This window comes from Cornus florida, unplaced genomic scaffold (assembly GCF_030987335.1).
Source record: "Cornus florida cultivar Cherokee Brave unplaced genomic scaffold, ASM3098733v1 CherokeeBrave_3.0.0_Hap2_Chr07, whole genome shotgun sequence".
Classification (NCBI taxonomy): Eukaryota; Viridiplantae; Streptophyta; class Magnoliopsida; order Cornales; family Cornaceae; genus Cornus; species Cornus florida.
The window spans coordinates 10,923,077-10,945,160 of NW_026775577.1; the positions used below are offsets into that span (position 1 = coordinate 10,923,077).

General features: G+C 36.9%; 2 protein-coding genes and 1 pseudogene across 2 annotated transcripts; 1 reads left to right on the forward strand and 2 right to left on the reverse strand.

Annotated features, from left to right (window-relative positions):
- The first annotated feature begins 621 nt into the window (after positions 1 to 621).
- LOC132267460 (uncharacterized) lies at positions 622 to 1,529 on the forward strand. Its single transcript, XM_059768620.1, has 2 exons — positions 622 to 826; positions 1,173 to 1,529. The coding sequence occupies exons 1-2, from the start codon at positions 715 to 717 to the stop codon at positions 1,439 to 1,441; spliced, it is 381 nt and encodes a 126-aa protein (XP_059624603.1). The 5' UTR covers positions 622 to 714; the 3' UTR covers positions 1,442 to 1,529.
- A 1,538-nt stretch (positions 1,530 to 3,067) lies between these two features.
- On the reverse strand, positions 3,068 to 5,891 carry LOC132316471 (probable nucleoredoxin 1). The gene is made up of 4 exons (XM_059814944.1): positions 5,645 to 5,891; positions 4,531 to 5,010; positions 3,948 to 4,433; positions 3,068 to 3,838 (listed from the first exon to the last, which is right to left on the reverse strand). The coding sequence occupies exons 1-4, from the start codon at positions 5,750 to 5,752 to the stop codon at positions 3,170 to 3,172; spliced, it is 1,743 nt and encodes a 580-aa protein (XP_059670927.1). The 5' UTR covers positions 5,753 to 5,891; the 3' UTR covers positions 3,068 to 3,169.
- A 2,997-nt stretch (positions 5,892 to 8,888) lies between these two features.
- LOC132316479 (probable nucleoredoxin 1) lies at positions 8,889 to 13,696 on the reverse strand (annotated as a pseudogene).
- Positions 13,697 to 22,084: the final 8,388 nt, after the last annotated feature.

The following is a 22,084-nucleotide window of genomic DNA, read 5'->3' on the forward strand; positions in this document are numbered from 1 at the left end:
CACATAACCGAAATTATCTTTGCCAAAACGAATTCAAAATATGTCACAGTGGACAAGACACCATTCAAGATCATTTCAAGCTATTATATATATCTTCAAAAAAAATCTACCTTCAGATCTTCTCACGCAACACAAAATTCATGTCAATTAATAATTATATTGATACATCCAAAATGTGTTTTAAAAGTCACTCTAAACACTGCAAATTTTTATATATAAATTCTCTGTCTCCTTTGTTTTTATCAAACACACACGTCAACGCGTTAAACATAATTAAGTAATGTATTAATTCATAATTAGACCAGTTCAAAGCTTCGTAGGAGAAGCTCTGACAAATTGGCTGTAATTATAATTAATTCGAAGAAATTTCCAAAAATTTACAGCTTTTTTGGGAACATATTCAATTTATACATGATTCATCTTTGTAAATTACCTACCTTTCTTGTCGCGTACTTAATTGTTTAATATTTGTATGAATTCTTAATCACATTTAACTGTACATACAAGAATTGTTGAACCATATGCAAGGAACATCATTATATATATATATATATATATATATATATATATATATATATATATATATGGAATACAACCAAGCAGAGGTTAAGAAGACTCCTCTTTGCCTAAACTCAGAATTTGCACCATTAGAAACAAAAACCCACCTCATAAAGCTGCTTTAGATTGTTGAAAAGTGAAAGAAGATAGAGAAATATGGCTTCTTCATTCTCTTCTCTATGTACTGTAATTGCACCATCAACCAGAAGCATCAGAAGTACTCATAAATATTCCCTCCAAGTGAGAGCTCAGAGCTATAGAGATGAAGGTAAATACCCTTTTAGCTATATATATATATATATATATATATATATTAGTTTGGAGTTCAGAAGAGGCCATCGGAAACAATCCCAAACAACCACAGCTTCTGCTTTTTTTACTAAAAAAAATTAAATTAATTTGTTTTATATCAATATATAAGTAGTTTGCATTGATAACCTTTAACTATTTTTTTCAGTTTGAAGTTCAGAAGAGAGAATAGGAAACAATCCCAAAGAACCATAGCTTCTATTATTATTTTTTTATATCAATATATATATATATATATATATATATATATATATAGTTTGCATTTAGTATATTTATGGTTTTGATTAGTTTATTTGGTTTGACAGGGAGATCAAGTAATATTATAGATGCAAATTTGAGCATTTTGAAGATGAGAATAGAGGAGGTTAGGATCAAAGAGAGATTGGAGAGGTGTTGTAGGAGTCAAAATGGATGGAACTATGCAGCTACATATGATTACAAGCGCAAAAGAGATGCAGAGCTGTCTCAGGTTTTTGAACTTTTAGGTATTGTTGGTGGCACTTTTGGCCTTACCATACTCAGTGGTACTCTTTTTCTTTGCCTTATGTCCCTCTTAGTTCATTTGAACCAATGAACTAGACATGTTTATAATATTGTATTGTAAAGATCTCTCTCTCTCTCTCTCTCAATGTTGGAGATGGTATTTGCCAAATTCAATTCTATTTATAAGAATTCAATTTCATTCATTCATGAAATTTTTTGGCCTCTCACAAATTATTTTTAGTTTATTATGTGATCCATATATTGCAAATCTTTTACATAGTGTTGCAAATGAACCGAGTTGTTCATTAACCATTCGGACTCGGCTCATTTAAGACTCGGTTCCTCGTTCGTTAAGCAAATGAGCCAAGTTTGAGCTCGATTTCTAGACATGTTTAGTAAACAAGCCTACCCCAAACAGTGTGGAGCTCGGCTCTTGTAGGCTCATTTATGTTCGTGAGCATAGTGTCACGATCCGATTCCTAACGACGCCATGAGCATAGAAGATACGCATGCTGGTTGGCTAAGAACATTCATTGACTGGGAATGGTTCCAGGGAAGGGGCGTGCAGGACCACAGGATGGTACCTCTTCAGAGTTCAGGCAGGTCGACTCGGTTCAGTTCGAGGTGCTTGTCGCTAGTCTTGGACTTGACTATGAAGAAGGGAGTTGGCCACCCCTGCACAAACTGGTCGGGAGCTGGAGCCGTTCCCCTGACGAGGCCATGGCAGGCCGAAACCAGTCAGCATGTATCCTTGGGAGGGCAGGTCGTGGTGGCTGACCAGGGCGCTTGCGCGACCTGAAGCAACGCCTTGGTGCCGCACGGGCCGTGCCGCTGCGCCAAATCTCTAGGCCCGTGACAATAGGCTCGCATATGCTTGTAATTTATATTTGTTTCTATTTTTATATTGGAACTGTTTAATCTTCTGGAATTATAAAATAAAAATATAAGGATTTACTAAATGACCTTGGTGAGCTTGAAAACGAGGCTGGACGATTTTGAACATGAGTTCAATTTGTTTTCTTAAATGAGCAGAGTCTAAGATTTTTAAAACCCTAACGAGCCTGAACTTAGTTTTTTGAGCTTGTCACGATCCTGAGCCGACCCGAGATGAACTTTTAAACAAACGAGCCGAGCCCGAGCATCCTAAAACTCAGCTTGGCTCGGTTCGTATATATAGTTATATACAGCCCTACTTTTATTCATTTTCTGAGTTCAAATGATATGAATTTTCATTTAATAAAAAAAAATTGTTAGGTAATAGAAAAGGGATAATCCTATAAAAACATATTTGAAAGAAAATATTAAATTACTTAATAAAGCCTGTCCACCACCCATTTTTTTTTTTTTTTTTGGGCTCTTCATCACCAACTCAATTCTTTAATCCTCGTATGTTTTGTTTGGATCTCAGTGTTTTATCATTCTCATCTAAAAGAATTCTCCTTCATTCTAAGTTCTGTAGTTATTTGACCAAATCTTTCCTGTTAAATTACATTATTAGGTGATTAGATTATGTGCCCTCTCTAGGTCATGAAACTTAACAATCTATAGCTAGCTGTCTAACAGAATTTCATTCATTATTTATTTAAAGGGGATTTCTTTAATCATATTTAAATTTTTAAAAAAAAAAAATCATTTTATGTAGCCTATGTTAGAGTTTGTTTAACAGCTTTTAGTGTCACAAGTATAGGATTTAGAATGACTACATAAACATTAGCACTGCCAGAAAAACCAAATAAATATGGAATCTGATATAGACAATTATGTTCCTTCAAAGTTTACACAGCATACAATAAGGGGTGAGATAAAATAATCAAGAGTTTCAAACCCCAAACAGTAACATCTTAATCTTTGACACAATAAATTCTATCCAAGATTGAACATTCTTTAGTAATTTGCACACCATGCTTCCTCTGTCTTCTGCCAAAGCACACCGTGGATGGAGGTCAAAGTTACACTCTTCACAAACGAATGACCAGTTACGCCCAACATTGCCACAGCCGTCGCACCTAAAATAGAGACGTCGAGTGAGCACCAGCTGATGCTCCTTATGGAGCTTGTGCTCCACCTTCTTAGGCCACAGCTTCCCCATTTCTTGAATCTCGGTTTCAATGTCCTTCAAACGGTCTTCTGTGAAGGGATAAGCACCCGCCCCATGAGCTCTTATTAGATCAGCAGCATTTGTTGTGACTGGCTGACCATTTGGTCCAATGGCTACAACTATGGGGGTTCCCGAGACACATAGTTTGCTAATTAAGTACGAACTTCTCACATCGCCAAAGGGGAGTGCCAGCCATGGCATTCTTGAAAAGAATTTATCAAATGAGGCCTGGTCATTGTCACTAGAGATGAATATCACCTCAAATGAATTATCTTTTGCCTTAATCTTGTGGTATGCTTGAATGAGTTTTGGTACGAAATTTCGATCAGGCCTCCCATTAGCTGAGAAGTAGAGGAGGATATTCTTTCCCACAAGATCAGACACTTGAACCTGAAATGAAAGATATTATAGTAATTAATTCATTAACACATATTAGATCTAATAAGCTAATAATATTTGATTTGTTAGTGGAACACTAACTCTTGAGGGAAATCTTTACCTTAGATCCATCATTCCTGATCACAAAGTCTTGATTTCCTAAAACCAAAATGGACTCTATTGTCTCTGCTTCTTGTTTTGCCTCTTCAATCTCTGTGGGCGCTTCGAGCATTTCTGGAGTCAAACTCTTCAATGCTTGAATCCCATGTTCTTCAATGTCCTCTGCAGCATTGGAATGAAGAGTTTTTCCATCTGGTCCAATGATAACCAGAGCAGGTAGTGTTTCGACCTCAAAATACAGACACAGCTTCACCCAACTCCCGTCTCTGAAAGGCAAAGCGAGCCAAGGCATGCTCCCAAAACTCTGCTTGAATAATTCTTCATCATGATCATCGAGGAATACCATCACAATTTCAAAGTTCCTTCCCATCTCCTTTAACTTGTCATAAACTTCCACGAGTTTTGGAGTGAACTCAAGGCATTGATCGTCTGAGGGGTGAAAGAAATACAAAGCCACCGGCTTCCCTTCAAGCTCAGAGACAGGTACCTTGCAAACGCATTGTTAAGGACAAAATTAGGCACCGTGAAAACATACTATAAGGAACTAACTACATTTGGATATTCCAATGTGCCACCAATCTTACCTTATTTCCATCATTTGAAAGTACAAAATCGCGGAAAGGTGTGACCAAGATAGATCTCAAAGTTTGTTTCTTCTTAGCTGCTTCTTCCTGTTCTTTTAATTCTCTGACCTTTTCTGGAGTGAAGGGGTACACTTCTTCTCCATATTTCATTATCAACTCGGCTCCCACTTCACTCAAAACCTCTCCCTTCTCATCCAGGATCACGAGGTGGGGAATTCCCTCAACCTTGAACAATTCATTCAATTTTTCACGTACCTCTAAATCAGAAAATGGGATAGCAAGCCACGGCATCTTGACGAAATACTCCTCGAAAAACTTAGCATCATCATCAGCCGAGACAAGAATGATTTCGAAATCATTTTTGGAGGAGAGTTTATTGTACACCTCTACTAGCTCAGGGGTGAAATGCTGACAAGAGGCACAAGTTGATCTTGAAAAGTATAACCCAATCTTCTTTCCCTTCAATTTGTCAATTTTAACCTGTAGAAGTTGGATAAGTATTGGTACTCCTGGATCATTATTATTATTATTATTAAATCTGCTGGTATCTTCCTATTGAAAATGGGACTAAAGAATAAAGTGAAATAATGTCATCCTAAGAGTTAGTATTGTAAAGAACAATGCTATTACAAACAGTCGGATGGATGTCTCCGTGATGAAAATTTTGCAGTTTTGGGATAAATTGTCTTACCCCCTACCACAGTTCCTACCAACCTGGGGCAGGACACCAGACCCAAGGGCCAGTATTTGAATGTCCAAACTAAGGTTTTGGTGTATTTCACTGCCAAACGCATTCCATGTAGGAACCGACATATACATGTTTGAGTGACAAAAATTAATTTACTGAAAATTCAAATGGCTTAGTTCGTTTCTTGATTTCTTGTCAACAAGGAAAATTAATCACAACATGGCACTCATTCATCCTGATGGATAGAAATAGCGAAGGACAAGAAGAGAAAGATAGATAGCATTTTCCAAAATCAATGTATGATCATTGCAAGGCTCTACCTGAACCTGGAGATATGATTCCAGAAAAACTAGGAAAAAGAAAAGTAACAAGAATTCAAGAAGAAGATAAAGAAAAAAATTGCAAAAATAGAGGAAATATAATTACTTGTTCTCCATCGTTACGAACAAGAAAGTCTCTTCTTGAGCGAGTGAGGAGCGATTTGAGATCATAACCATCCCCATTAGTGTTCTTTTTAGTTCCCTCATCAGCCATTTCTGATGTCGAAATCTGTAGAGTCAATATCTTAATGAGTCAGGGCTCATGCTTTGAGCAAAATATTATTACAATTTATATTAACTGATATTCCATGGGGACACAATCACATTAGGTCTTTTCTTGGCACTTGATCTTTTTAACCGAAGGTTATTCCTCGTTGCTTAGGAAAAGATAGTGTTACCTTTCTCCAACCTAAACTGAACAAGAAAAAGTAAACTCTAAGCATAAGATCGAATAACTTGCAGCTCAACAGCAAGCATTCTGAGATACTTCCTTGCCAAGAACACAATCTAAGATTCTTAATCATTCTTCTTGGGCATGTAGAGGCATTTCTATCAAGTTAATTAGGCCTACTACAGTGAAAATTTGTTGAATTGATTATAGATGAAGTATTTCAATTGTTCCTATCTTCAATGACACTTTATGGCAACCCCTCAGCCTCATTCCTTTCTTTAGTTGCAAAAGAATCAATGAAAAGAAAATGAGACATATCTTCTAGAAACATACTAAAGATGGACAATTACTACTCAAGCACCAAATAGTTGCAAAAGTTTCCCAAGAACTTTATTCCTTTCCCTCCATCTCCTAGAAAGCCACCAAAATAATAATAATAATAATAATAATTGAATAGGTTAATGTTATAACTCAGAGAAGGACAGCCATCTTCTAGGCAAACATAAGTTCCAAAAAAAAAAAAAAAAAACTCAATGAATAGGGTAAATAGAGATTCAAAAAAGCCCTACAAGAATAAACATAAGTACAATTTCCATTATTAGGTCTGAGCCTAACCCTGCCCATTAAAATATTTGAAAAATAGCGTTAGGAACTTAGGATCAAACCATGCCGGAAATGAAGGCAAAACAGAGTAACTCAGCCGAAGATGACAAACCTCACTACTCAGGTGGTAATGAAGGAAGCTAGGGAGATCCGAGCCCAATCATTTAGAATGCTTCTATTTGCAGTAGAAACCTTTAGCTAGCTGGGAACTTAGCAACTTGGCTATTTTACTGTTGTCTAACACCTTAAGTTTATAGAGTAGATGGTTGTTAACATGGTATCAAAGTAGGCAAGGTCATGTGTTCATTTCTAGCTACTTTGGCACCTCAAAACAACCCCAGACCATAGATAGGACCTTAGGATCTTCTTGAAGTCAGCTATAACCCTTTTTTGGTAGAATGAATGTGCAAGCCCACAACAGTTGAAGTGAGCAGATTTTTCTTTCTTTCTTTTTTTATTTTTATCTTGGCAAACTAGGGGAAAAGGGGACTCGAACACGGGCACACCCGCTCGGGGGCTCTACCAACTAGGCAACTAGGTCACTGGGTGATGCCCAAGTGAGCAGATTTCAAGTGAGTAAATTTTTCTTAATTTCAACATTTGAGAACCTGCAGTTGCAAACCTTTTATATACTTGTAACCATTTGCATTATGCTCTCCTTAAGAATCAAAATCTGTTTAAAAAATAATTAAAAAAAAAAAAATTTGTAACCTAATAGAAAAGGAGAAAATCCTCTAAAAAGATATTGAAAGAAAATAGTACTAAATTACTTCATATAAACTGTCCATCACTCAATATTTTGGTTTTTCATCACCAAGTCAATTCTTTAATCCTCATATGTTTTGTTTCAAACCCAGTGTTTTACCAACGTCATCTACAGATTTCTCCTTCGTTCTAAGTTCTGTAGTTATTTGACAACTAACCTTGCAAACATTATAAATGAAGGTACTTAATAAGAGAAGCAACTGAATCAACATTAGCACTGCCAGTAACACATAATAAATAAGGAACCTAAAATACACAAGAAACTTCTTTCAAAATTTACACTTTTTAAAGTAAAATGGCCATACTACAAGGCAGTACACAGCATAACCATAAAAGGTGAGATCAAATTCTAACCCGAAACACACGTCTTAAGCTTTGACAGAATTAATTATATCGAAGACTGAACCTTCTTTAGTAATTTGCACCCCTTGCTTCCTCTGTCTTCTGCCAAAGCATATTCTGGATGAAGATCAAAGTCACACTTCTCACAGAAGAATGACCAGCTAAATCCATCCATCCCACGGCCTTTGCACGTAAAATAGGGATGCCGAGAGAGCACCAGTTTATGCTTATGGAGCACGTGCTTCACCTTCATAGCTCTCATCAGATCATCAGCAGTTGTTGTGGGTGTATGATCAGTTGGTCCAATGGCTGCGACTGGGGGTTCTTGAGACATTGAGTTTGCGAATTAAGTGCGCAATTCTCACATCTGCCAAAGGAGAGTGCCAGCCACTGCAATGACATTCTTGAAAAGTACTCCTCAAATGAGGCCTGGTCATTGTCTCTAGAGGTCAGGCACTTGAACCTGGAATGAAACATAAAATTTTCATGATCATATTGATGAAGACAGTGGTAAATGAATCCTCACAGATAAGCAATATTGTACTCCTTGCATTGCATAAAAGAAAATGATGTTGTAAGCTACTTGAACCTGGAACTATCATTCCAATAAACTAGGAGAGAGAAAACTAAAAAGAAGTTAGAAAGAAAATGATAAATAATAATAATAATAATAATAATAATAACAATAAAATTATATATATAATAAATTGAAGGACAAGTAATTACCTGTTCTCCAATGTTAAGGAAGTCACTCTCTCAATGAGTAAGGAGTGAATTGAGATGCTTCATTAGAATCCAGTGTTTTATCAATGTCATCTAAAAATATTTCTCCTTTGATCTAAGTTTGGTAGTTATTTGAGCAAATATTTCCTGTTAAATTACTTTATTAGGTGATTAAATTATTTAACCTACCCGTGTCTAATCTATACCAATCTAATGAGACAGGATCCCCTCCTGTCCTGTGCATTATCCACCGTGCATAAAAACCGGATAGCTGACATTTGCTTGCTTCTGTGGCAGCATGTGATTGACCGGAACCATGTAATAATTTCTCGCAGTTTTAATGCACATGATGAGCACTGAATCCCTATCAAAAGGATAGGGATCCAGGTCCCTTGTCTAACAGAACTTCATTAATTATTTATATATCTAATAATATGTAAATGTAAAAATATCATTTTATGTAGATTTAGTGACACGGGAGAGGCTCTAAAATGACAAATAAACTTGCAAGCATTATAAATGAAGGTACTTAATAAGAGAAGTAACTGAATCAACATTAAGAAACCTGAAATAGACAAGAATGTTCCATCAAAGTTTACACCACTTTTTCCAAGCAAACTGGTCATATTACAAGGCAGTACACAGCATAACCAGAAAAGGTGAGATCAAACACAAATCCGAAACATTAACATCTTAAGCTTGGAGACAATAAATTCTATCCAAGATTGAACCTTCTTTAGTAATTTGCTCAGCATACTTCCACTGTCTTCTGCCAAAGCACATTCTGGATGGAGATCGAAGTCACACTCTTCACAGAAGAATGACCAGTGAAGTCCAACCATCCTGCACATACCGCACCTAAAATAGGGACGCCGAGAGAGCACCAGTTGAGGCTCCTTGTGGAGCCTGTGCTTAACCTTCTCAGGCCACCGCTTCACCCTCTCCTCAATCTCAGTTTCAATCTCCTTCAAACGATCATCTGTAAAAGGATAAGCATCAGCCCCATGAACTCTTATAAGATCAGCAGCTTTTGTTGTGACTGGATGACCAGTTGGTCCAATGGCTACAACTATAGGGGTGCCCAAGACATTGAGTTTGCGAATTAAGCACGCACTTCTCACATCGCCAAAGGGAAGTGCCAGCCATGGCATTCTTGAAAAGAATTCATCAAATGAGGCCTGGTCATTGTCACTAGAGATGAATATCACCTCAAATAAATTATTCTTTGCTTAATCTTGCCATATGCTTCAATGACCTTTGGTAGAAAATTGCGATCTGGCCTCCCATTAGCTGAGATGTATAGGAGTATATTCTTTCCCGCAAGATCAGACACATGAACCTGGAATGAAAGATAAATTTTTCATGATCATATAGAGGAGACACAGAGAGCTAAATGCATCCTCACAAAACATCATTACCTCTGCTTGCATAGCAAATAAGAACATGACTTTTTAAGCTATGATTCAAATCATATGGTCACTATAGTAATTAATGATCAGCACATTGTTTTAATGAATTATAATATAAATAAATTACTCTGATCCAAGTAAGGTTAGATGAAAAGGCTAATAATATTTGATCTTTAAGTGGAGCACTAACTCTGAGGGAAATCTTTACCTTAGATCCATCTTTCCTAATCACAAAATCTTGATCTCCTAAAACCAAAATAGACACTATTGTCTCTGCTTCCGGAATCAAATTCTTCAATGCTTGAATCCCACGTTCTTCAATGGCCTTTGCAGCGTTGGAAAGAAGAGTTTTTCTGTCTGGTCCAATGATAACTAAAACAGGTAACTTTTCAAGTTCATCGGCCTCAAAATACAGACACAACTTCCGCCAACTCTTGTCTTTGAAAGGCAAAGCGAGCCAAGGCATGTTTCCAAAACAGTGCTAGAATAGGTCTTCATTATCATCATTGAGGAATACCATCACAATTTCAAATTTCTCTCCCATCACCTTCACTTTTTCTTAAACTTCCACGAGTTTTGGAGTGAACTCAAGGCATTGATCATCTGAGGGATGAAAGAAATACAAACCGACCAGCTTCCCTTGAAGCTCAGAGACAGGTACCTTGCAAATGCATTGTTGAGGACAAAATTAGGCCCCATGAAAACATAATATAGGGAACTAACTACATTTGGATATTTCAATGTGCCACTAATCTTACCTTAATTCCATCATTTGAGACTACAAAATCACGCAAAGGTGTGACCAAGATAGATCTCAAGGTTTGCTTCTTCTTAGCTGCTACTTCCTGCTCATTTAATTCTCTGATCCTTTCTGGAGTGAAAGGGTACACTTCTCCATATTTCACTATCAACTTTGCTCCCACTTCATTCAGAAGCTTCCCCTTCTCATCCAGGATCACGAGGTAGGGAGCCTCCTCAACCCTGAACAATTCATACAAGTAATCACGTGCCTTTGAATCATAAAATGGGATAGCAAGCCATGGCATCTTGGCGAAATACTCCTCGAAGGACGAAGCACACTCTCGTTTGAGAGCAGAATAACCTCGAAATTACCTTTGGTGGAGAGTTTATAGTATACCTCTACTTGAACACTTGTGAATTGCTGACAAGCGCCACAAGTTGCTCTTGAAAAGTATAATATAATCTTCTTTCCCCTCAATTTGTCAATTTTAACCTGTAGAACTCATATAAGTATTCATACACTTGGATCATTGAAAAAAAGTGAGCACAATATTGACAAAGTTGTAATAATTTAGTCACTTAATCATGTTGCTAGTGAAATAGTTTATTTGAGCTGGCTAAACCAGTTGGACTAGATCAATAATTGTTGCCCCCAATAAGAGAACATGAGATGTAGGCATAACAAATGGAGAGACTTAAAGACACAGTATTGAATCAGGCAAACAATGTTTAATCTGATGTTCTTGCTGGAAGCAATGTATATAGGAGTTGTGACCTTGGCAGCTTTAAGCCTAAGATGGTTCTACAGTTTTTACAGTCTGTTTTTCGCCAGTGAAATAACAAATAATTCTTTTCCGACATGTTTAAAATTCATCCAGTAGTTGTGCAGCGTCAACAGTTCCAATTTAGATTGAGGTTGAATTTTACTGGAAAATCTAGTCGTTAGGTTCTGAAAATTATAGCCAACAAACAGGATAAAAACTGGAAAAGAGAGAAAAGAGGGACTTCTAAATTAACAATACTGGTTTTATATTGCAGTATTAAGCGCTATAACGCATGTTGCTATTGAGAATGACATTAAAGAGTAAAATGAAATAATTTCATCCCACGAGTCGGTAATAATTACCTTCACTAACTCTTTGCAACGAGAATTTATTAGTTTGGGGGATTCAAGGTGTGGCCTAATTAAGGTTTTGGTGTGATTTTACTTTCAAAAGGCATTCCATGGACCGACTCTATATGTTTGAGTTATATAAAATTTATAGATAACTCGAACAACTGAGTTTGTTCTCTATTCCTTGTCAATAAGGAAAACTAATCACAACGAGAATTCATTCGTGCTGATGAATAAAAGTAGTGAAGGTATGCCGCCACTGTGATCATCGTGTACTGATTGTATTATCTTTTGGTGATCTTACAAAATACCTGCTTATGAAAAAAAAAAAAAAAGGGTAGTGAATGGAAAGAAAAAAATGACTGACATTATTTTCCAAACTCAAATTATGATCATCGCAAGGCTCTAACGAACCTGGAAATATCATTCCAATTAAATTAGGAGAAGGAAAACTAACCAGAAGTTCAGAATAATTTAAAAAAAAAAAAAAAAAATTGGAGAAAAAGTAGTTACTTGTTCTCCATTGTCACGAACAAGGAAGTCTCTGAACGAGTGAGTGAGGAGCGAATTGATATCGTAGCAATCCCCATTACTCTCATCTGTAGCTCCCTTGTCAGCCATTTCTAATGTTGGAATCTGTACTCAATATCTTAATGAGTCAGGCTCATGCTTTGAACAACTTATCATTACACTTCATATAACTGCTATTTTACGGGGGCACAACCACTTTAGGTCTTTTTAACTAAGGGTTATTCTTCATTGCTTAGGAAAAGCTCATGTTACCTATCTCCACCCCAACCTGAACAAGAAAACGTAAACTCTAAGCATTAGATCAAATGACTTGCAGCTCATTCAGCAAGCATTCTGAGATGCTTCTGTGCCAATCACACACACTAAGCTTCTTAATCCTTCTTATTGGGCATGCAGATACATTTCTATCAAGTTAATCAGGCTACTACAGTGAAAAGTCTCGTTCCTATCTTCAACGACACTTTATGGCAACCCATCAGGCTCATTCCTTTCTTTAGGTGCAAGAGGATCAATGAAAAGAAATGAAAGATATTATGACTACTATTTGAGACCTAATAGTTGAAAAAGTTTCCCAAGAACTTTATTCCTTTCCCTCCATCTTCTACGGAACCAAAAAAGCAACGAATAAGCAAATATTATACTCAAAGAAGAACAACCACCTTCTAGGTAAACATAAGTTTCAAAACGTCCTACAAGCCTAACCATAGGTGCAATTTCCATGATCAGTTCTTGTCCATCTTGGAGTTTGGTTAGAGCCATCATCTCCCCTATCCATATTTTCATCATTTTTTGCGACACCATCTTTCCTCAAAGCATACTTAGGATGTATTTCACAATTGTCAAAGTTCATTCTTGCACCTCTTTTATCTTGTGTCAATGCACACATGCCTCACCCGCAAGCACATGTATGCTTATACCTACAGTTGCCTCACCTAATAGTATCTACTGTCTAGTAATAAAAATTACAGAGCTGCTAGTGATTGTTTAAGGGAAAGTGAGGAAAACACAGCAGTAACACTTGTCATCGAAGAGAATCAATGTGTGTGTTTATTTTAAATCAGGTTGTTGAAGCTCATAAATTGGGCTACATTAGATACATTTGATATTTGAAATAGATTATATAAAAAGGAGGGTACTGGTTGTTGAGCAACATTTGATTTACATATGGAGAAGTCCCAGATGATGAGTTTCAACAATATTGTTTCTTGTTTTGTTATATATATATATATAGATCTATATATATTTATGTAACCATTAATTTTAAAGACATATATGACATTGGAAAATCTAAATGAAATTAAAACACAATGAAATTAAAACACATGTAGATTCATCAAATGGTAATTGAACAACTAGGTGTGGACTTATGCCACATGGTAAGACAGATCAACATCAAATTGAAATTTTTTTTGACAAATAATTGGAAAAGAGTCGGTTTCTTTTTAGCATGTTTTAAGCAGCAAGCTTTATACACACATATAAACAACAGGGGATTATTTTTTTTTTTGTTTGTAAAACTAACCAAATATTATATACAATTAGTCAGATCAAATGTATCCTAAGATTGTCCGTCACAGTAGATTTACTTGTTTATTTCTAGATTTGCTTATTTTGACTAAAATATTATCAAATTTTGGGATAAAATATTTGTCCAATTGAAACTTTAAGATTAATTTAAAGATCTTGCTTTAAATATTATATATGATAAATTAAAATAACACTACCAGTCTCCTTATGTCAATCAAACCTTACTTTGTCAAAAAGTGGGATTCAAGAATAAAAGGAAGAAAAAATAAGCAAAACAACCTATGCCTGAAATCAGGAGAGGAGAACTCTTCCATATCATCCAATTTCAACTTTGGCATAGCGGCTTCTCTGCACTCCGGCAAGGCCCTGACATTCCCACCGGCTACCCCTTTGGCGGCAGAGTTCAATCTTTTCATGGGAAACATCTATGGCGAAAACATCAATTGTCTCGAGGTCTTCTTCATCAATATTGAGTGCAGAAAATCTCTGACCGACGTGGAGTGATGGAGAGTTCACTGTGAATAATAGGTATGATGAGCTCTGGAGTCCTGTTTTCCTTTTTGAGTTAATTGAAAGTTAATGGAGATTTCTAAGGGACTAAAATTCTTTCAACAGTGAAAGGAGGTTATATTTATTTTTCAACGTATTTCAAATATTAAAATAAAATAATTTTAGTATTATAGGAGCATTTGGGAGCACCAAGTCAGTTTTTACAATTAAAATTATAATAGGATAAAATAAAAAAAATAAAAAAATTAGAATTAGAATTAACTTTACATATTGTTTTTGTTTTTATTTTTATTTTTATTTTATGTTATTTTTTCTAATAGGATACATAATGTTTCATAAAATGAAGACTTTATTATATAATGGGTCGTGACAGAAGGACTGATCATTTTGGCCAATGGCTTTGGCAGAATTTATATGGCAATCCACCTGGCAATAATTTACCAAAAAAATAATACTAATAAAACATTAACGGATCAGTAGTCTAACTGTATTAAGTTTTTATTTTTTAAAAAAAGGTAAGGGATTCAAACTTTGATGTGTGCGTGATTACCGACTAAGAAAATAATAATAATAAAACCTTTGCCTTAGCTTCTTCCCTCCTCAGTTGAGTCGATTTCACCGTCTTTAGGAGACCAGCGTGACCTGCAACTGTGGCAACGTGTTTCGATTCATCATACAAACCACAACCAACCAAACAAAACCCAAAACCATCACCACCCATCACTGTAATCAACCCAAAACCTGATCCGAAGAACTGCAAATCCATTAAACTACAGTGAACAGCCGCCAAAATCCACTTTGGTTGCTATCATCCAAAGCCGCAGTTCACAGCCATCGCCGGAATCGCGACTTCACTCGTCGTTGTCCCTATTACCGCTGGAATCCTCTCTAGTACGAGGATCAGACCTTTCTTGCCGGCTACCGTTCCGAGCTCTCCACTAACCGGCTCCATCTACACCAGACCGTTTCCACCGACCGGGTCTAGCTGAGCCGCCGAAAGTCAGTCGATCTCTCCACCAACGTAGCCATTGTTCCTCGCCGGACTCTATTCTCTGTTGTCACACCATCACGACCACCATCATCCGAACCAGCCGAGCTCACCGCCGTTCTTTGTCCTTTTTCACCACCGTGAGGGTTAACACATCGACACAACAGTCTCAACAATCGTGTTGGTGGATCGAACTTCATCGGCAATCTCTTGCAAGATCCTTAACACCAGAAATCTTTCAACCCAGCAAGTGAATATCTGGTCGCTTCGTAAATCATAGAGAAATCAAAACCAACGCCGACATTCTTTCCCACCGATTCCCACCAAGAACAACACCGACGTCCTTTCCTCCTTCACCGATGCCGATCGCACTAGCGGTGTATGCCCAGAGAACTGATTCGGAGTCGGTGAGGTCCGACAACACCAGACCCGTCATTGTCATCGGTTATCTCTCACACAATCTTCTTCGGTCAATTCTTTCCCCTAGGAAAGAAAGGGAAGGGAAGGAGATGAGAGGGTTACACAAAAAGATTGAGAGAGAACCACGACATAGAGAAAGTAGTTGGAGATGAGAGAGAAAACCAGACAAGGGTTGAGATAGCTTAACATCATGACGTGGCTAGCCACGTGTGCATCAGTCTCACAAATCTGTCAGAATAATCGGCCCTAATATCATTTTCCTTATATAATTTAATGGCGCGAACAGAAGTATTCAAAATCAAGTAGAGATCTGATTTCAACGATACTTTCCTTTTTATGTTGAAATCTGCCTTTCAAAATCAATCAAAACCCATGAAGAAGATGGTCACCAATAAGCATTTTCAACAATTCCAATTCCTCCAATTGATCATCACTCACTGGTGTTTAAATGGAATTTTGTAAACACCTATTGTGATATTTCTGATTTTCAGCATTTTTCATTTTTTGGAATTTCGTCGCCGTAAGGGTATTTTTGTCTTTTCACGTTTTTCGTACGGGAATTCTAGTCGGGTCCATTTGCATCATGGTTATTTTGTTTAATGTGTTGCATAAGGTTGTAAAATTATTTAATGTGTATGGTGTATGTATGTGGTGTATATTAAAATGAAAAATAAAATAAAAAAGGATGGGACCCACTTTAGCCTTTTTGAAGCAAATTAGAGACCATACATGGTCTCACCTCTCTCTCTCCTGCAACTCTCTTTCTCACTCTCTTTCTCTTGCTTTTTCTTTTCCTTTTTCAATCAAGACTTTGGAGCTTGATTACTCCTTCATTACTTGGAATTTTTAAGTACCGTTTAAGGCAAAACGAAGAGCACGACGAGCTCTACGCATGAGTACCAACAATTTCAGCTTTGGGCCTCCCTTTGGTTTTCAAAATTTGAACCCATTTTAAAGGTTTCCGCATTCTAAGAGGTAGGGGTTCTTAATCCATGATAATCTTGTACTTTAGTGAATTACTCTTCTTAAATTGTTGCGTCGCATGAAATAATTGTTTAGAATTTAAAGAATTGTTGGTTGTTGTGCATATATGTTAATTGTGTGACTATGTGTACTAAATGGTCTATATCAAGAGCATGCCTAAATGTTGATTTTCACATGTCTATCATGCTAGAATTAGTTGTATGAAATCATGTCACAATTTGCTTGCAAATTCTTATGCGTTATATCTTGTTAGTGAATCTTGAGCTAGTGGTGGAATTGTAAATGTGGACATGACATTGATGCCTCCATACATTAATATCGGGCATAAAAAGGAGAAGAATTGTTTTGGAAATAAAAAGGGAAATTTTGGGAAATAAGTTTTGATTAAAGAGATTTTTTTTGAAAACCCGGTCGCCGCGAAGTCACCAAAGGGCCGGTAGGTTAATGTAACCTAGAGAGAATTAGGGAGATTGCTCTAACGTGGTTGAGCTATTTGAGCCCCATAATGATGCTACGGAGTTACCAACGGTCAGGGACAGTAGCCAATCCTTTTCTCGGCGCTGAGGAGGTACCAAAGGGGGTTACATTAACAGTTTGAAAGTGATGGATTTTGAATGAGAAAATGGGGAGTGACATCGGCATGCATTGCATCACATTGATTATGTTGAGATTGGTTGTTATGTTGTATTAACCCGGCTTAGTATGATCTCCATTCCCATTGCTCTATTCTATGTTTGGATTCACGGGGACACAAGAGGCATGTCTTAAGTGCCACCTGCTGAGCAAATTGCCCACCCCACCATACTTAACATTCTTTTCAGGATACGGAAAAGAAGTGGCAGACGGTAATCCACCCCAGCCTTAGCTTGGAGTAGCAAAATGTCACTTTGTTATCTTTTGTAATTGGGCATAGTTTTGTAAAGATGTTGACTTAAAAATGTATTATTTTTGCAACATGTAAAATATTTGGATTTATCATGTATATGGCCAGTAGGGTAATGTAATCCTTTAGTGTATTTTAGTGACGTGTGGTAAATTACGTTATAACGTAGTTGTTGTTATTGTAATTAGATGTTCAAATGTAATTAGATATGTACGTGAGTATAGTGGCGTGGGTCGTTGGTCCCAAAATGTGGTGCATATTGTTTTCTTTGGACAGTGAAGATGACCCAAACCGGTCGACGTAAAATCCCATACGTCGACCGAGTTGCGTGAACCAGTCGACGTGTAGCTTCCCACACGTCGACCGGTATCCTGTCAGTAAGCTTTTCACTGTGCACGTTCCAAACCAGTCGACGTGTAGCTTCCCACACGTCGACCGGTATTGTAACGACCCAGCTCCTCGTGGATCCGGATCATTAAACGGGTCCTAATCCGACCCAAAACATCCAAGGGTGAAATGGTAATTTCACGTTAAATTAAAATATTGAGTTCCAAAAAGGCAAGATGGTAATTTATCATATTTCAATAAATTAAGACTCAAAGGACGTTATAGTCATTTACGTGCATCACACAATAATTAAAATGAGCTCTGGGGTAAAATAGTCCTTTTGGGGCAAAAATATAATTATGGCATTTAATTAGGTCATAAAAATAATTAATTTCAACTTCAAATGATGCCAAAGTGTATTTTTAAGAACTTAAATTGGTAATTACATGAAAAGGCAACTGGTTTGGGATATGAACAGTGGGAAAACCCACTGCCATGATACCGGTCGACTGGTTTGGGATACCAGTCGACTGGTTCTGAACATAACTTACAATGGATACCGGTCGACTGGTTTAGGATACCGGTCGACTGGTTTGGAACGTGAATTGCCGTGAAGATATCGGTCGACTGGTTTAGGTTATACGTCGACCGGTTCTAGAAAATCTTCACTCCCACTTTCCACTGTCCTGTGTGACCCTGTACTCCAACTTTTGGTCGTTCAACCACCCACGTCACTACACTTACGTACAAAATTAATACATTCCAACTTCAACAATAACCACGTTGCTATCACAACTTGCTACACGTCACTAAAATACACTAGAGGATTTAGTGTACAAAAATAATAATTACATTATAACATCAAATAAAAATACAATAACCATCAACAACATGAACTACCACACGTTACTTAAATACACAAAAGACTTATGATTGGATAAAACCTAATTAAATTATCCAATGGCCATAATTACAAACTTATTTACATTCTCCAAAAATTATGATTATACGTGAAATGGCCAAATACAAAATAGCAAAAAAAATCATCTTCAAACATCTTCCAATTTTGAGGTGGATTGGCATCTGCCGGTTCTTTTCCAAGACCTGAAAAAATATATATATATAGTAGGGTGAGTTATATGCTCAGTAGGTGACACTTAAGACATGCGTCTTGTGTCCCCGTAAATCCAATCAAAGCATAGGCCAATGGGAAATAGAGAGCATGCAATATAGGAAATTAATACATCATTCCAACCAAATTAGAATACAAAGAACGTTATGCCGTGGAATGCGAATGCATACTAATGCCACTCCCCATTTTCATTCTTAAAACCATCACTTTCCAAATGTTAATACAGCCCGCCCTTTGGTAATCCCACCGCGACATGAGATGAGGATTGGCTAGTGTCCCTGACCCTTGGTAACCCCGCGGCGTCATTATGGGGCCTAGCTAGCTCAACCACGCTAAGGCGACTCCCTAGTTCCCCCTAGGCTATATTAACTTTCGGCCCATTGGTAACCCTGTAGCGACCAGGTTTGCACAAAACCATTTCCAAAACATTCATATCCCAAAAATCCCCTTTTTCATTTCAAAACCAATTCCTCCCGTTTCATGCAACCCAATGATGCATTTGTATATATATATGCTCCATGGTTCCAAGATTAAAACATTTAAAGAGCAACAACAACCACTCAAGCATATATCATGTTCAACATTTCAAAATGGATTATCATCAAATTAAACACAATAAGGTAGCATCTAGACATGTTTTTCACATAATACAAGTCACATTCAATATCATGAAATTCTCTAGACATCACTACTATAATCATTGATACAATTAACTCCTAAATTAAACACATTACCACACAGGGAAGGTATAATTCACAAAAGAGCAAGAAAACATGAATTAAGATGCCCCTACCTCAAGTTTGCATCAAAACCCTAACAATGGGTCCGTAGATTCGAACTCCAAGGAGGGCACTAAAACTGAAATTGCTTGTATGGATGTGTAGAGCTCGTCGTGCTCTTCGTTTTGCCTCAAACGACACCCAATTCCGACAAGTAATGAAGATGAAATCAAGGATCAAAGTTTGCCTCAAAAAGAAAAGAAAAATGGAAGAGAAATTGAGAGAGAAGAGGGATTTATCGGGAGAGAGAAAGTGTGAAGCAAAATAGTGGTCTCTAGAGCACTTTTGAAATAGTGGTGGGCCCCGAAATTTCTTTTTATTTACTCTTTTTCTTTAATCTTCCATTTTCTACACCACACAACTCATATAGTGCACCACTACATAAAAATACTACTCAACCCACATAAATTAAAATGCACAATGCAAATGGACCCAACCACAATCCCGAACACAACGTGCGAAAAGACAGAAATACCCTTGTCTCCACGAATTATTGGAAAAATGAAAATGCTGAACAATCAGAAACATCACAGGTATCTCGACAATAGGTTTTTTCACTGTTCATAACCCAAACCAGCTGACGTATAATGTGTATACGTCGACCGGTTCTTGTCCCATAAATATTCTTCTTTTAATTTTCCAAATTACACTTTGGCACCCAATTGATGATGTGAGTATTTACGTTATGGCCCAATTAAAGTATAATAAATATATTTTAATCACAGAAAAGACTATATTGTCCCGAACCTTATTTTATTTATTTATGTGATACAAGTAAACGACTAATATACCTTTGAAGTCTCAAACTATTTAAATTGTAGCAAATTACCATTTTACCCTTTTTGGACCTTGATAATTGAATTTAATATGAAAGGACCGTATTACCCTTGGACGATTTTGGGTCTGGTAAGGACCCGTTTAATGATCCAGATCCATGAGAATTTGGGTCGTTACAAATTTGGTATCAGAGCGATGGTTCGAATACCATTAGGACGATGGGTAGAGGCCTACCTAGGTTTATATGCTCATGTGCTAAGTGTTTAATTTTTTTTTTTGAGAAGCATACCTAATTGTGATACCCCTCGATTCTAGAGCCACGGGTGATCAGGTCCGAGCACAGATCCGAGGGATACCAAACAATTAATATATAAATGAACACAGATTACAAAATAGTTTAAGAAATAAATATTAAAGCTGAAAAGAAAACTAAACAAAATCCTTACAATTTATAAATTAATATAAATTATTCCAAACTTCCAATATTTGTACAACTCGGGAATCCATCTTGTGAACCCTTAAAATCCAAACTGAACTAACCAACAGAAAACTAAATCCCAATCTAGAATATAAAATGAAATCCTACATTATCAGAGGAGTGAGTGTCTGGATCTACTCTGCACGTCCAAGCTCTAGCCCTGGAATTGACGAACACCTGAAAAATAAGGGAGTGGGTCAGGCCCACATGCAAGTCCTATTCCACTACGATCCAAGCAGAGACTCGATACGTATATACATTCTAACCAACTCAACAATAGCTAATAGTCCGTACATATGTATAATCACACTATGGACTATCACTGGACTATAGAGAGGGTCTCAACCTGAATAGAAGGCAACATGCGAAAACGCACCCAAAGGTGGGCATGAGTACCTAGACCTAACAGGGTATACCTCAACCTTTCATATCCAGCTACTCATCCCATTGCATATACGCTCCCTAACCGACGACTCTGAGACTCAAGCTCATTTCGCGGTACCATAAAAATATATTTAAAGTCCGTGCCTAATCATTCCATAAGAAATCCAGTTAGTCGTTCAGCTTGTTCAGCTGCACAGACTCACATAGATACCAAGAAGTCCAGTTAGTCATTCAGCTTGTGCAGCTTCTTTGACTTAAGTATAAGTAGGATTTATTTTAAAAATCCATTCCCTTATTCCGTATAGGTAGGATGTAGTATTTTGAGACTAATCCAAACCTAGGCATGCCACCGTCCCATACCGGTGCATGTAATCCAACATCCACAGTTGACAACACCAGTAATCAATGTAATTATCAACTATATAGTAAATCCAACAATCGACAGTCAAACATTTAATTGTAAACATCAACTGCTTCACATTAATCATGTTAAAAGTTTGTTATTTAACTAGCCTATTAACACTAGTCCACACAGTTCCATGATTGATAATACAAATCATATATGTAACCTTTAGTTAAATCCAAGTAAGCGTGTCAGATTTTACAAATTTACATGCTGATCCTATAATACTACCCAATTGTTCAGGAGTGAATAGAACAGTTAATGTAAGTATACATCATTCATCCATGATAGGCATATAATTCATTCTGTAGTCCTACATTTTTATAGTACACTAC